Here is a 16230-nt window from a genome sequence, read left to right on the forward strand (position 1 = left end):
CATCTGCAAGAAGGCAGATCTGGAGATCTGGAGGCCAAAGAGCACACCACCATTTTGGTTATTACAGCTACCCATGAGTTTAGTTCCACATCTCTCAGGCTTTTGCTCCAGTAATAGATTAGCCCATGTCCTATGTACCGCCTGATCCGCTGGCCAGATCTTCATTTTAGGTTAAGCTGGTTGCTGTCCATGGTTCTGGAGGGTTATTTTGTAGCCCTCGTGAGAGCTTCCATGCCTGAGTTTTATTACTCTTGATAGCCGCTGGGTTCCCAGATCATCTCCCTGAATTTAAACAAAAACAAACAGAAAAATTACATGTAGCAAAGTAAATGATAATTAAGGCACTTGTTAATTGCCATTGTGCAAATGGGCCAGTACAATAATTGTATTATGACTGGTTAGAAAACTTGATAGAACTCTTGCAAAATCTAATTACTGAAACCAATATGGAATTATAAAATTGGTAGTTTTCCTCTGTTGCAATGAAATCATAACAGCTCCAACTAGTACCCAAAAACTGACAGTTTGGATTTTTGGTAGGGGGGAAGGTCAAAAGAGGGAAGGAGGGTTCTCCAGTCCTATATTTGTTTTGGGGCAGGAGGGGGTGGTATGATGAAGAGCCAACAAAGCCCTGAGGGCCTCATTAGCTGGTTTGATCTCTAGGTTAACTCTTTTAATGATGCTGCCCGATGTTTATTCTCAGGGCCCAGGGGAACCACAGGACATGTTTCTGAAAGTAGCTGGAGGTCCAAGCCCACAGATCAAAAAATTCTTTGTTGCTCTTTATACGTAAGTAAGGAAATTCAGAAAATGTAGAGATTAGGAACATAGCTCTACAGGAGCCTGTGTGGGGTAGAGAAAACAGATTTATATATTTCTTTTTTGAAACTCTGGGTGTGAGGGCTTAATCTTTACTCCATTCCTACACTTTACCTTATTAACTAAGATGCTATTCCTAAAAGTCAGACTTGTCAGTCTAACAGAGATACTTGAGAAGTCATTTAGTCTGTTCCCTTACCTTCTCAGCAAACACATATAAATCATGTCAAATGAGTGTCTCTTATCTTTAAAGAGCTTCAGAGAGGGATGGTTTTTTCATTCACTTGTTCATTCCACAAATGAATGCTTGCTAGGGGCATAGAACTATGCTGAATGTTCTTGACAAAGGAAATAAAAGAGAAGGAAAACATTGTATGGCCTCTAAACTTATATTTTAGTTGGCATGCATGTGCTGCCCTCAGGAGCTGTCTCATCATTTCTTTTTGTGGTCTCTAAACTAAACCTTTCACAAAGCAGCTTAAGCTCATTCTATTCTCAGCAATGATCTTTTGTGTCATTACCCTCATAGGCCTGAAGATCGTCATTAAACCTTCCCTTTGCTTTTCTAGGTGAAATCTATTTGTGTTCACCTAACCTCCCACAGGTATTATTTCCCAGGCTTTTTGTCTGAATTTGGTTCAGGTTAGTCTTTAACAGGTGTCAGAGAATAAACTCCAAGACTTCTCAGGAAGATTCATTTGAGTTCGTACATTTGATGGCATAACTCCTGCAATCTCGAACAGAAACTGAGGGGCTGAAAAAAAAACACAACAAAAATAAACAAAAAAAAAACAACCAGCCATTCTAAGCCAAGGGAAAGGGCCTCCAATCTGTTTATCTGTCAAAGAAATGGTCCCTTGAGGATTTAGTGGAATAGCACTGTGGCTCGGGGTACCACTCAAGAAGGTGGCATACAGAGACCTGTTGGGGGTATAGGAAGCTGGATGACATGATTTATTTTTGGTACATAAGATACGGGACATTAGCTATGGTATGTTCTACTGTTTTTTTATTTTAAGATTTTACTCCACTGCTCAAAGAAATGTGCCTTTTCTCTTCCCTTCAAGCAGCACAATATGTAAATTATTTCAAATAAAGGAGTATCTCTCTTATCTTTGAATACCTCCAGAGAGGGAGCGTTCATTCATCCTTCCAGCACATGTCTTTATTTAGTGGCTACTGATGTATTGAAAGCCAGAAACAGGAATTTCCAGTATTCATTGAAAGAGAAACTAAGTAAAATGATGCTATGATTTAAATGAAAGTGAGCTAGATCCTTCATCTTCTTTGGAATGTTACTATGGATTGATTGACATGGGATCGTGTCTTTTTCCACGGGTAAAAGAATGACTAAGCCTTTTTTGTGTTTGTGTTGTGCCCTAGGGATTCCTGGCTGGCTACCCCCATTCAAATATGGCAGATCTACCTCCACTCTCTCCAGCGAGTGGATGTCAACTGTGTTACTGGTCAGTTGACCCGCCTTTCCCTTGTTCTTCACGGCACACAGACTGTTAGGAAAGTAAAAGCATTCACTTCCCACCCCCATGAGTTGAAGGTAAGACTTTTGGACTGACTTAAGGTTCTCCTCCGGCCTTCCCCTTAACCTCTTCTGTTGTCCTGCCTGCTGACTGATTAAGTCTTGATGGGTGGGACAGATTAATGAAATATCTCATAGTTAGAATTCACCTGACATATTCTGTTGACAGGTTAGTTTTTAAAGGAAAACTTTACTGATGAGCTCAATGTAAATAACATACCCACTTATTAAGTAAGTCCCATTTGGAATTAAGATTATTTCATTACCATAAAGTCTTCATTGAAATTACCTTTCATTAAACTTGTCAAATGTAGGCTCGTTGGGATAAAAACCCAGAGGGCAAATTATTAGAATTAGTGAGATCTGGAGACTAATCATTGCTTTATGATTAATTTAGTCCCAGTTACACATGTGCATAATAAGAAAACATCAATGCCATTACCAGTGTATTAATTTTTAAAATAAAAAGGAATGTTTAAATTCTGCCCTTCGGGAAGCAGACCCTTAAAGATTCGTTAAACCTTTGGAGGAAAGAATGAACTGAAGGCTACCATGACATATTTATGGCTTTGCCTCTACTGAAGGGGACTTTTGACTTCTTAGATGGTGGCATTTCACTTCATTTTTCTTAACATCAAGGCAGAAATTGATTGGCAGGTACTCAGGTGATGATATTCCAAACTGACCCACAAGACTAGAATTTTCCAGATTTTTTTTCTGCCTTGGGCTATCCAGAAGGAAGGTCCCAGCATCATAGAATTGGAAGAGCCTCAGAGGTTGCCTAGTCCAGCCTCTGTATGAGCAGGAGTCCCCTCGACAGCATTCTCTGACAGGCTGTCAGTCATCTAGCCTCAAGGGAGAGAACCCTGCACACTCAGAGGCAGCTCTGATTTTCCTCTCTCCAAAAGATCTTCCACTTTGCAACTTCCACCCATTCCAGGATAGGAAAAAGATGTTTTTCACTGTGATGTTTCCCTCCCAACAAAGACAAATGGTTCCTCTTGAACAGCAGATAGAACCTGTGATCTTGTTCCAGGGAATGGGATGACAGACCTTAGTCAAGTCAGGCCTTTTAATGGTGGAGTAGAGTGTATTTAAGATTCACTTTCTGTTTACCCCAAGCAGCACTCAGTAGCTCACCCTCTTTCTGCTTCTACTTGCTTTGGCATTGGACAGCTGGACCCTGATGGCGTTTTCATGCTCTCACGGAATGGCGTGCATGACCTACAAGTTGGTGTGAGGCCTCAGCGGTCTGGCAGTCGGTTCCTTTATCTCAATCTGGTGGATGTTGACTACCACCAGTTGGTGTCCTCCTGGCTCGTGTGCCTATCCAGCCGACAGCCTGTCATTTCCAAGGTAGGTGATGGGCCATGTCCACTTGTGTGATTTGGTGGGTCTGATACTCAAAATCTTGAGTGACATGATTACTCAGTCATGATGCGATGCGGAGAAGCAGCAAGGTGTAGTAGAAAAGAGCCTTGATCTTAGAGCAAGCAGGGCTGGACTTGCTGGCTTGATTCTCTGTTTAATCTCTCTGTGCCTCAGTTTCCCCTTCTGCAAAATGAAGATAATACTTGTGCTGCGAATAAAGCGATTTGTAATCCTTAAGTATTGTGAACTTTTACTATCACTGTCATTATTACTTTTAATGAACATCACCTCTAGGCTCAGATTCGTTTGTTGAATGTTCGTAGCCTGTGATGGTCTGCCTTTGATAGTTTTCTGCCTCATTCTCTATGGGAGTAAGATGGAGGCTGTGCTGAGAACATATTCTCTCTCTCTCCATATATATAAAATTATGTTTTATAAAATTATATATAAACTATTAAAATTATGTAGTATAATATTTAAAGTCTATGTAGATTATATTTTATAAAATTTAAATTGTATTTTTATAAATTTTATGTTTTTACAAATTATATTTTTCTAAAATTGAATATATAAAATGTGTGGATAATATATATAAAATGTGTAGATAGATAGATGTATGTGTGTAGTCTCTTTTAGAGCTAGGGATATCCTAATGGAAATACAACTAGCTACCTAGAAAGGAAAGCTGATAAGCTCTTTGATTTGAATTTTTTTCCTCTCTGGATCAGACGTGTAAACAAAGGAGGATTAAACATGAGAACATTGGAGCTTCTAAGTTAAGGTCTTAGAAACACTGAGTTTCAGAGCTGGATGTTGTAGGCAAGGTGATCATACAAATTAGGTGAAATTGGAACAGCCTCAAAGATTAGTCATGAATGCGTTGGCATTAAGCTGGGAGGGGGTCTTGAGAAGAACATGCAGGAAACCTTGCTGGGCCTTATGCTGTAGAACATTATCAGTGACTCGGAAGAAGCCATAGATGGCATGCTGATTAAGTCTTCAGGTGACACAAAGAGGCACAGCTAACCCACTGGGATCAGAGTTAAGATGCAAAAAGATCTCCCTGGCCGACAATATTGGGCCAGATTGGGCTCTTTGTGCTCTGTATGCCAGTCCCGGAATCCCAGAATCTCAGGGTTACTTAGAGTAATTGAATTAAGATGCAGTTCAGTAATGATAGATGTGAGATTGGGCACTTGGGTTCAAAAAAATCATCCCCACAAGCATAAGATGAGGCAGATGTGACCAGGTGTAACAACAGTGTTGCTTTCAGTTGCTGTAGGGGTGTAAGACCAATAACACCAGCACACAGGAGGGCTGTTAGCACAGGTTCTTTGATCTGCTTTTCTAAAGGAAAGTAACTGAAAAGGAGTCAATAATCTTACTGTAATCAAACAGATACATCATTTACTTAGTTCAGGGGGAAAAGTCAGCACCGTGAACTTCAGAGAAAATACAAACAGAAATTACAAGCAGAGGAACACAAATCAACAGACAGGGCTTCTAACTGTCTGACCATTACATACATACATAGTTACCAGAGAGAGAAGCACCAACATCTGGGTTTTCAAAGCCGGGGGCTCCTTAACAGCTACCCAGAGTCTCATCTGGCTACATCACATGAACATTCTTCCCATGAGTGAGCCCCAAAGTAAAATGCCAACTTCAGAGTATATATACACTTCCTCAGGATCAGAGGGCAGCACAACCCTTGTGACCCAGGCTCGTGTGACTCAGGCTTTCTTGTGACTTAAGCAGGTCATCAAAGACTCTTGATTCAAACAAAATCAAGTCTCAATCGAAGGACCTTGATTGCCTTAGTGCTAAGAAGAACTAGAACTCCAAAAGAAAAGAGCAAAAAGTCCCACTTTGCTTGCTGTTACACCAGGTAACAGTTTGTCTGAAGATGTAGCAGTTTCCACGGACCACAAAGTCAGTCTAAGCTAACAGTGTGACACAGTCTCCAAGATAGCTATGTCATCTGGAGCTTTGTTAAGACAGGCAGAGATTCCGGGAGTAAGGAGATAGGAGTCTCGTCATACTCTGCTGGAGTCTGATCATGTCTGGGTTGTTGGGTTCAAGCCTGAGGGCTGCATTTTAGGAATGTCATTGACAAGCTGGGGTGGGCAAAGAGGAGGAGGAAGAGCTTTGAGTCTGGGTCACATGGGACCCAGTGAACAAACCGGGGATATTTAGCCTGGAGAACGGAAGACCCCAAGGGGATGTGACAACAATCTTCAAGTAGTTAAAAGGCCTTCTTGTGAAAGAAGCTTTGGGCTTATTCTGCTTGACTCCATCAGCCAAAGCTAGAAGTAATGAGTAGAAATTACCAAGAACTAAATGTATGGTTTATGGAGGGGAAAAAAACTTCCTAGCAATTAGAGCTACACCCAAGTGAAATGGGCTGCTTTCGAAGAGAGTGGGATCCTTTGAATGACCATGTGCTGGAGATATTGAAGAGTGTATGTTTTTAGGGGTGCTAGATCATGTCTGAGGTCCTTTCCGATTCGGAAATTCTGTGATGCTAATCTAGTCCAGCCCCTTCATTGTAATAATAATAATTGTGATGATGATGATGATGATGATGATGATGATGATGATGGGGGCAGGATAGGGAACAGCAGCTGGTGTTTTGTTGATATAGTGAACTCCTAAATAAAGAAGCTAAAGATGAAGATGAAGGTGGCATCTTCTCTGAAATTCATAGTCTCAGAAAGTTGCCTCGGAGCACTGAGTAGCACAATGAGTTGCTCAAAGTCTCCTCCCTACTGTGTGTCTCTATGTTTGGGAGCCCACGTTTTTCAGACTGTAAGGCTGCCTCTCTACTCATTATGCCATATTGCCTCTCAAGAATAACAGCAACAGTGATAACAGGAATCACTTCTAAAATATGCCTTTGTCTTTCTGGGTGAAGAAATTAAATTAAAGAGAGATTAGGTGACATACTGAAACTCACTCAGCTCATTAGTGGCAAATGCTCTTCTAAAGACTACATTGCCTGAGTTCTCCTGGACTGCCTTGATGGCATTGTTGTTTGTCTCAGTAATTCAGGACAGGTTCTGAAAACCTGATCCCACCAACTTAAATGTTTCTGTGTTGTCACAGAAGTGACGCAGTGGTCATTTTGAACACCTTGTATAATGTTTGAGTGGCAGTGTTTATGGCGCCCTCTTAAATCTCATAATGGTGCACCTGGTCTTTAACCTGGGACTATTTGTGCTAGATACAATAAGCACAGAATCCCAGAATCTCAGAATTAGAAGAGCCTCCAGAGTAACTATCAAGAACCCTCTCCCCAGCCTCTTTGATAGCCAGACTCTGCTTGAAGAAGCCTTGTGAGGAGAAGGGCTTTCACTGCTTTCCAGGACACCGTTCTCTACTTCGGGACTGTGCATGCTATCAGGAAATTTTATCTCGTTATCTGTACCAGCTGTCTTTAGTTCTATATCCTGGAGCGAAGCAGAGAAAATCTAATCCCACCACCAGAGGACAGCCCTTCAACCACTTGTAAACAGCTTCCTAAGTCTTCACTTCTCTGGGTTAAACCGCCTCCCCACCCCTTTCCTTCAGTGATTTTCATACGGTGTCATCTTGAGGACCTTCACCACCCTGGCCGTCCTCTGCTCGCTCTATGCTCTCCCCCTTCTGGTGGGAGCCAGATGTCACCTGATATGGGGAGAGGATGAAGGCTGCCATCTCACGTCCTCAAGGCATCTTAAGCTCGAATTCTGTTAAAGAACCAAGATTGTTTCCCTGGTGACTTGTCTAATCCCACTTCCCTCATCACTTACCCATGGTATTGATTTTTGAACCCAAGGGTAGAATTTTATATTGATCTCTATTCATTAAGTTTCATCTTATTAGATTGGAGTCATCATCCTAACCAGTTAAGAATTCTTAGTAGATTGCCTTTTTCAGGTACATATTATCTAGACCCTGCTGTCTCTTCAAGCCTTTGTCCTCTCTCTCTCTCTCCTCCCTTTCTTAGCCAAATTCCCAGAAAAATCTGCCTGCACATGCAGCCTTGACTTCTGTGTCTCACTTCTCACTTCCCATGCATTCCAGTTGCAGACTTCATCACTGAACTGGAACTGACCTCTCCAAATCGGAGGTCCAGAATTGTTCCGGAGATCAAATTGCATCTGCTTTCCTTCATTCTCAACTTTCTTTACATCCCTGCAACAACTTACACTGCTGACCTCGATACTACTTTGAGGATTTTCACAACACTATTCTTTCACAGTTCTCCTAATAATAATTAAAATTAACACTTATGTAATGTCTTAAAGTTTGCAAGACTCTAGGCATATATTATCTCATTTAATCCTCACATGAACCCTGTGAAATAGATGTTGTGATTATTTCCATTTTACAATTGAGGAAACTGAGGCAGACTGGTTAAGTGACTTATCCGGGGGCATACACCTTGTACCTGAGGCAGGGTTTGAACTCAGGTCTTCCTAACTCCCAATCCAGTGGTCTATCCATTGCACCCATCTTGTTGCTTCTCCTATCCATCTGACTGTCTTCTGCACTCAATCTTCAAACATATCCCATTCCCTGACTGTGTGTGGACCCCAAGACTCTTGGGTCCTCTCCCTATGCTCTCTCTTGGGCCCTCTCCCTATGCTCTCTCTTGGGCCTTTCATCAGTTCTCAGGTTTTTAATTATGATCTGTATGCAAATGACCCCTCAGCCTCCATAGCCACCTGAACTCTATCTCTGGCTCCATCTCTCCGGCTGCCTGTCGGACGTTGGAAATCCATAAACATCTCAAACTCAAGGTGCCCACAGGAGAACTCATTCTCTTTCCCCAACCCCTCTCTTCTTCTGAGTTTACTTGTTTCCTTTCAGTCCCCCATATTGGCACTCCTGGTGCCACTCTTCTCCTCACTCTTAGCCCACACATCTAAGTTGTCAGCACTGCCCAACTTGAGGCCTTCTTCACCCCTTGCCTGGACCATTGCAGTAGCTACTTCTCCAGTTCCTCCCTTCCGCCATCCATGGGAATCTTCCTAAAGCCATGGCCCCGCCCATGTGATTTCCTGCTACCGGAGAACCAAATATAAACTTCTCTGGCACAACCTCACTCTAACTTACCTTTCCACTCTTAGTACACATCTCTCTTCTTAGTACACATTACTGTACTTTAAAGTCCAGCCCAACTGGCAGTAATATAATAATAATAACCAGCATGTTGCTGATGCTTCTTGCTATCCCTCACACATCTCCCATCTTTGCCCCATCTGTCCCTGACACCTGTAATGTGCTCCATCCCCACCATGGCCTCTTAGAATTCATTTCCTTCAAAGCTCCAACTACAATATTTACAGACATGCTACAATTTACCTTACACATACCTCACCCTAGGGGATCATATTTACCTCTGTGCATTAGGATTTCTAGCCACGCTATTTGTTCTCCATACCTTGTTCATCTGCATGTTAAAGATGACCTAGGCCATGTTTGTTTGTTTATTGGAGTCTTCTGTACTGGTATCTTTGAGTTACTTTTTCTCCTTCTGCCCTTCTTCATATGTTGTACCTACAATTCTAGAATACCAGGTGAGAAAGATAAACAGGTAGTTTTAAAAAATTTTCATCAAAAAACCCTCTTGATCTGATTTTTCCAGGTGTCAGGAATATACATGCATACATACACACATACATACTTATGTGCGTGTGTGTACACACACATACACATATGTAATATATCCTTTGTCCAGATGTATTCTTTCCATGGCCGAGAACCAATTATTCATATATTTTGAGCTGTAGTCCAGAATCTAAATCCTTTTCTCAAATATCATAATTTTAGTGAGCTATTCACCTCCTAAATTTCCCTTTCTTTTCTAAATCCCCTGCCTTCATCCAGTAGTGGTGATGATCATTCTGCTTGTACCTCTAAGGTTCTTGTTTGTTTGTTATGCCCAGGATTTCCCATTCCTTAGCCATTCTCTCTAGTTTATTCCTGGCTGTATCACTTGGCCCCATGTGACTCACCAGCAGTTGGTAGTGGTCACCAGGTATGACATTACTCACTAGATTTTCTTTCACACCCTGGATACATGTCCTAGTAAGACTTATTGTAAACCCCTCTATAACTTATGTTAAGGTAAACAGATGCTTATGGAGCTCACAGTCTTGTGGGATTATTTACTAGTCACTTTGCCCATTTCTTCTTCCTCGGATCATGACCAGGTGTCCTCTCACCTGATAACATCTTCATCCCTTGGAGCACATGATGCTGCTTCTTCCTGGGCTGGTTCTGCTCCCTTTTCTAAAGAAAGTTTCATACCTTTTAATTAGCTCCAAAGGTCAATGATCTTTCTTCTTCCTTTACTTCCCTGTGTTATATAAGCTGTGAATTCTTGCCTTTTCACATATTTTTCATTCTTTATAGCCTCTTTCCGTACTGTGGAAGAATGCTTCATTCTTCCTCTTATATGTGTTCCTCCTGCCTCATCATCTTCTCCTCTAGGATGCAGACGAACTGCACTTCGCTCATACAGAGGTTGTTACCTGACTCTGGAAGAAACACAACCATATCACATTTGTTGCAAGTTACTATCGGACCTTTAGCCCTTTGTACAGTTCTTTTCAAAGCCATATGCTGTGGCAAACTTGTTAGCTTCCCTGATGACTCTTAAGTGAACATCAGTTCATTTAGGACAGACTTGGTCCCCTTTTCTCTGGCGAGGATGTTGCTATCTACTCAGATGCTCTCACTGGCAGTTAGCACCTTCTTGCCATACTCAGTACAGGGAGGAACAGATCAAAGCTGAATCACAAGCACACATACAATTATCTGTTTATATCTACCTGTCTTTTTTCCTCTTACTGTTCAGTTCCAGGATTTTTTTGCATTATTCCATAAGGTTTGCATAATTTCTCCAGAATTATTCTGTCTTCCGTAACTATAAAAGCATTATTTAAAAAAAATGTTAGTGGGGTTTGCATATTCTTCTACATATTGTGACCTTGGAGTTAAGCTAAATTTCCAAAGTTTGCAGGCTCCCTTTCTTCTCACTTTCCTGCCCACTAAGTTCCGTTAGCTCCTTGTAGTCTTTGGGATCAAAGACAAACACCTCTGTTTGGCGTTTAAAGCCCCTCTTGGCCTAACTGTAGCCAGGCTTTCCAGGCTTATTATGTGTTGCTTTTTCATGTACTCTTTTGTCCACTCTAACTTGGACTTTTTACCATTGATCACACACAGCAATCCATCCACCTCCATGTGTTTGCGTACAGTCCCCCATTCCTGGAATGCACTCTCCCCTTCCCCCTAGTTCAAGTGCCATCTCTTAAGTGTGATTCCCCTTAGCTGCTAGTACCCCCTCTGAAATGACCTTGTATTTACTTTATGTGCACATGTCCTCTCCCCTGATTGAATGTTGGAGTCCTTGAGGCCAATGTACTTCCATTGCCTAGCACTGTGCCTGTCACATAGTAGGCACCTAATAAATGCTTCTTGATTGGTTGGTCCTGTGATGCTGCCTCGGTCTTTTCATCCTCCCTCCCTCCCTTCCCTGCTCCTGTAGGCTTTTGAGATCACGTTACCAGCCGGTTGTGGCAAAGGTGCCAACAAGAGGATCACTTACACCAATCCCTACCCTTCCAAAAGAGCGTACCATCTGCACACCAACCACCCGGACCTGCTGCAGTTCAAGGAAGACGCCTTTGAGGTAGGCAGTGTGCTTCTTAGCGGCTCCCACCAAAGACATTTCTGTGCTTTTCTTCTGCATTTTCTGCCTTATTACTCTTATTTGGAACCCTTCAAAACCTTAGCAAGCATTGCATTGAAAGACTAATTCACTCTAATACTGGCTAGCCTTTCTGAGAAGGAGGTGCATTCCCCAAATTTAGATTAAGTACCACCTGCTGCACCGAGAGGCCAGATGTGTGCTGCACATATGATTTTATTTCCAGAAAGCTCTTCTGTAGCTCCAGCTCCCCACACTGCCCCCCTACCCTGAGAAATTAAACTTGTCAGGAGCTCCTCAGTTCTTCATTCTTGATGTTTTCTTGATTGGCTTTGTCAGAAATTGCCCAGAAATGACATCTGGTGACTTGGCTTAACACTCTGGGATAATTGGTATTCTCCCATATTTTCCAGACCAGGGGTTCCTATATGCACGTGTATGTACATAGATATGGTTATATATGTGTGTGTATATGTGCGGTTATATACGTGTGTGTATAGGTGTGATTATATGTGTATGTATATAGGTGTGGTAATATATGTGTATGTATACTGTATATACATACATGCATATATACAAATACACACACACACACACACACACCCACCCTCAAGTTCATGGCATGTATACATGCACACAGTGCTCCGTGTGAATATGTACGTATAGCACATGTTTATATATACACATGTGTTTATATTAACATGCATATAAACCTATATGTGCATGCATGTATGTGTGTATAGTTTTATCTTTATTTTCACTAACCTCTGCCTGAAATGCAGTGTCTCCTCCAGTGAGGAGCATAGGCACCAAACATGCTTCTGAGAGCTGTCCCTGAGCTTCCTTAGACTGCCAAATGAGGGGAGGGCAGACGACATACAGGAGGTGAAGACCTCTGGACTTGATGTTGGGGGTGGAGTGGAAAACTGTACTTCTCTTATAATAGGCTTCATCTCCCCAGTGATCCCTCACCTGTCTCATTGAGTGCCCTAGTGAAGGTGAATGCCTAGAGTTGTTTTTTGAGGGGAGGGGGTTGTTTTTTTTAACTTGAAACTTTGGAAGATTTCATGAGAAAGGAAGGTTTCTGCATTGAGAGCCCTGGGGCTCTGCTAGGTTCCCAGAATCAGCAAGCCCCTTGTAGTGGGGCCTTGCCCTGAGAAAACATTGCCTCCAGCCGCCCTGAGCTTTGCTGTGAGGACAGAGTGAGTCACACAGAGGTAGAGCTTGCAGGGGGTAGGTTTGGTTAATTTGACAGACATTCATCAAGTCTTCTCAGTGTGAACCTCTCATGGTGTTTTCTCTGATGGTTTGTCCTTGGCACAGATAATGCACTGAGATCACCCTGAACTTGGCCAGAGACATTTATAAGCCTCGGCTATATGTAGAGTATGATATTAGGAACTAGGCATGATACACCATTTGTAGGAGCTAGGCCCCTTGCCCTCATGGAGCTTACAGTCTAGGGAGGGGGTAATCCCAAAATACCTTTACAGAATCATATGGTATGAGTACAGATGGGAGGTACCAAGCAGGGAAGGGCCTGAAAGAGGGGGTTCAAACAGAGGATCATAGGTACCTTAGAAGCCACTGAGTCCAGCCTGCCCCCACTCATTCTGCAGCAGGTCGGAAAGCACTTGCCCAGGGTCACCGAGCTAGTCATTGACTGAGGCCTGATTTGAACCCAGCTCTTCCTGAATCCAGGTCCAGCATCCTCTTCACTACAGAGTATTGCCTCTGTTGCCTGGGCTCTAAAGGATGGGGGAAAATGTAACGGAAGTTGGGGTTTGGGGGCAGAGGGAACATTTCAGGCACACAGAACAGCATGCCCACAGGCACAGAGGGTTGTATGAGGAAGGAGGGAAATGAGTGCTTTATGAAGCACCTACTATGTGCCAGGCACTGTGCTGTGCGCTTTATAAATATGATCTCATTTGATCCTTACAGCACCTGGGAGAGGTAGGTGCTATTATCACCCACATTTCACAGGTGAGGAAACTGAAGCTAGCAGAGGTTAAGTGACTTGCCCAGGGTCGCAGGACTTGTACAGACGTGAGGCCAGATTCAAACTCAGGCCGTTCTGACTCCAGGCCCAGTGGTCTGTCCACTGCCCCAGCAGCACTGGAAAGATGGGCTGGTGCCAGATTGTGGAGGGCCCAGAGAGCCCTTGATTTAATTTCATTAATTAATTTAAGCTTGTTTCAGTACAAAATATGAAACCACTGGAAGATGTTTTGGGCCAGGGACTCTATTTAGTTGGGAAACTGTGGAACCACGTGCAAGTTGGTACTCGAGGGCCCCCCAAATTCATGTCAGGAAGGACAGCCTCTTAATTTACCATGAGGTTATTATTTCTTTTCCCTTTGCGTGCTGTAATCTTCAGGCTTTCAGGATGGACTGCTAGACTATCTGACAACTTGTGACTTCCCTTTTTGTCAGATGAGGCCATTGGGGGAAGGGGGTGGGGGTGGGGAGGGAGAATGTGTGGAATGTGACCAGGGTTTTTTAAAGGCCTGTACACCTCCTTCACTTTTTCACTGAACTTATAGAAGGAAAAGATTGAAAAATCTGTCTGTCACACTCGTTTCCAGGTTGATGCTGGAGAGACGTATACCATTGGCCTGCGGTTTGCTCCAAGTAACAGCACAGGGATGGAGGAAATTCTGATTTACATCAATGACCATGAAGACAAAAACGAGGAGACGTTTTGCGTGAAGGTCATCTACCAATAAAGGGGAGGCCCTTGATCAGGCTCACATGCTCTCGCTCTGTCTGTCAACACCTTAGTCTCATGGAATCTCCTCTGATGGGGCCATAATCCCATTATCTCTTGACTACTGCAATAGTATTGTTGGTTTTGGATTTTGCTGCTGGATAGATTTTCTTCCTTTGGTATTTCCCCCCACCGTTTGTCTTTGGATACAGATAACCCACTGATATCACCCCTGCACTTCACCAGAGGACTGAAAGCGTGTGCTCCCTCCTTATTTATGGTGTGCCTGAGTCTAATCAAGCCGCAGCCAAAATCACCGTGATTTATTCCCGAGCACAGTCCTTAAGCAGTAACCCAGACTCCCATGATGTCGTTGGGATATTGCTGTTCCCGTGGGTGGACAGGAAATTATAACTTTCTACCAAATTGTTTTGCTTTTGACTTTTGCTGATTTTTTAAAAAAATATTTTTATGAAACATTTGTTTTCCGTATTGGATTTTGTACAAATACATTACATATTTTATATACGCAGATGTTTTCCACTGTTGCTCTGTTTCTATCATTTAAATTGCTATTTAAAAAAATTATCCTATTTTCCCCCTTTCAGCAGTTTCCCAAATATTAGCAAGCAGACCTCGGCTATTGTTGTTATGAGGCTTCTTTCTCCATCACAGTTATTCTTTCAGGGAAAGACTGGTGAGCCACACTCAAGAGACTGTAGCACATCTCATAGGCACCTCATTAATTCAAGGAGAATTAATGCATGCACCAAAGATCAGTGCCAAGCACAGTGCCTCATACTGGTCCGAGGAGTGCTAAGCTCAGAGCCAGGAGACACCTGGGTTCAAATCCCACTTCTGAAGCTTGCCATGGTTGAATTATTTAACCACTCTGAGTCATATTTTCCTTATCTGGAAAAGTGGGAACAGTCATGCTTATAGTATCTACTACTGACCAGATTATCTTGCAGGTCAAATGAGACAGTGCATGTGAAGTGTCATGTGAACTTAAAACCCTTAAAGCATTATGTAAAGTGAGTTATTATTTTATTATCAATATTATTTTTTGGGTCAGATTTCATTGAGTATCATTGAGTATATTAGGGTTAGGAACTCCCAGTGAGGAAACTCTCTCCACCAATACAGATCATCAGCTGCTTATAACTTGGAGTCTTGGAGTTGCCTGGGGCACAGACAGGTGTTGAGTGAGAGAGCTGGGTTCAAGTTCTGCCTATTGTTTGTTGTTTGTTGTTCAGTCATTTCAGTGGTGTCCAACTCTCTGTGACTGTTTGGGGTTTTCTTGGCAGAGATGCTGGAGTGCTCTGCCTTTTCCTTTCAGTAAACACTTGAGCTAATGAATCAATCAGTCAGCTCATAGACTGTTCCCAACAATTCTCTGAGAGCCTGTCCAGACAAATGCCTTTTTTCCACTTCCCAGGATCTAGGTATCTTCCACGAAGTCCCAGCAGCTCCTGCTGAGAATTGAGATGATTGTTTTTGACTCTAACCTTAGCACAGCTTTGTCCATTGATGGGTTTTTGCATTTTTTTCCCCTTCTCTCTTTGCTGATATCCCGTGGAATGGAGATTATGTGTCTGTAGTTAGCCAGTAATCTTCTCACAAAGAGTACCCTTTCCCATTTGTATTTTCAGTAATTAATGTTAGTTCTGTGCAGAGAAAATCGGTAATTCCTATTTGTTTCTGCTGCTCTGTCTGGCAGAGTTCTTTTCTTAATCCAGTTGATATCATTGGGAGTTACTCAAAGCACACATTTCACATGTTGGGTTGGGTTGCTCTCATCTGGGTTGTAGAGGTGGCTTTCCCTTTAACTTTTTCTGGGTAGCTAGATCAGAGATGTAGAGTCTCTGAAGCATTTAGTGTTTCTTTTTTATCTGGGTTGTGCATTTTGATTAGGTGGTGTTGAAGTACTCTGCTCAGATACTCAGAGCAGCAGCCAACTTTTCTCTAGACCCAGCAAAAATGAATGAGGCCTAGTTTTCTTACTGAGAGATGTGGATTTGCTTGTAAATTCAATGCCCCTATTATGCTTATGTCTTAGAGACACTGATACCAAAAAAAAACCCAAAACCTGAA

At 42.5% G+C, this 16230-nt stretch overlaps 1 protein-coding gene across 1 annotated transcript in view; it reads left to right on the forward strand.

Annotated features, from left to right (window-relative positions):
* Window positions 1–14570, forward strand: part of LOC118836306 (nephrocystin-4-like) — a 56887-nt gene extending 42317 nt beyond the window's left edge. The window contains 5 exon segments of the mRNA XM_036743637.1: window positions 704–789; window positions 2203–2374; window positions 3533–3712; window positions 11265–11408; window positions 14015–14570. Of these exon segments, the coding sequence (XP_036599532.1) occupies window positions 704–789; window positions 2203–2374; window positions 3533–3712; window positions 11265–11408; window positions 14015–14155 (723 nt within the window). The 3' untranslated portion in view covers window positions 14156–14570.
* The last annotated feature ends 1660 nt before the right edge of the window (window positions 14571–16230 follow it).

The sequence above is a fragment of the Trichosurus vulpecula genome, chromosome 2 (genome assembly GCF_011100635.1).
Source record: "Trichosurus vulpecula isolate mTriVul1 chromosome 2, mTriVul1.pri, whole genome shotgun sequence".
Lineage (NCBI taxonomy): Eukaryota > Metazoa > Chordata > Mammalia > Diprotodontia > Phalangeridae > Trichosurus > Trichosurus vulpecula.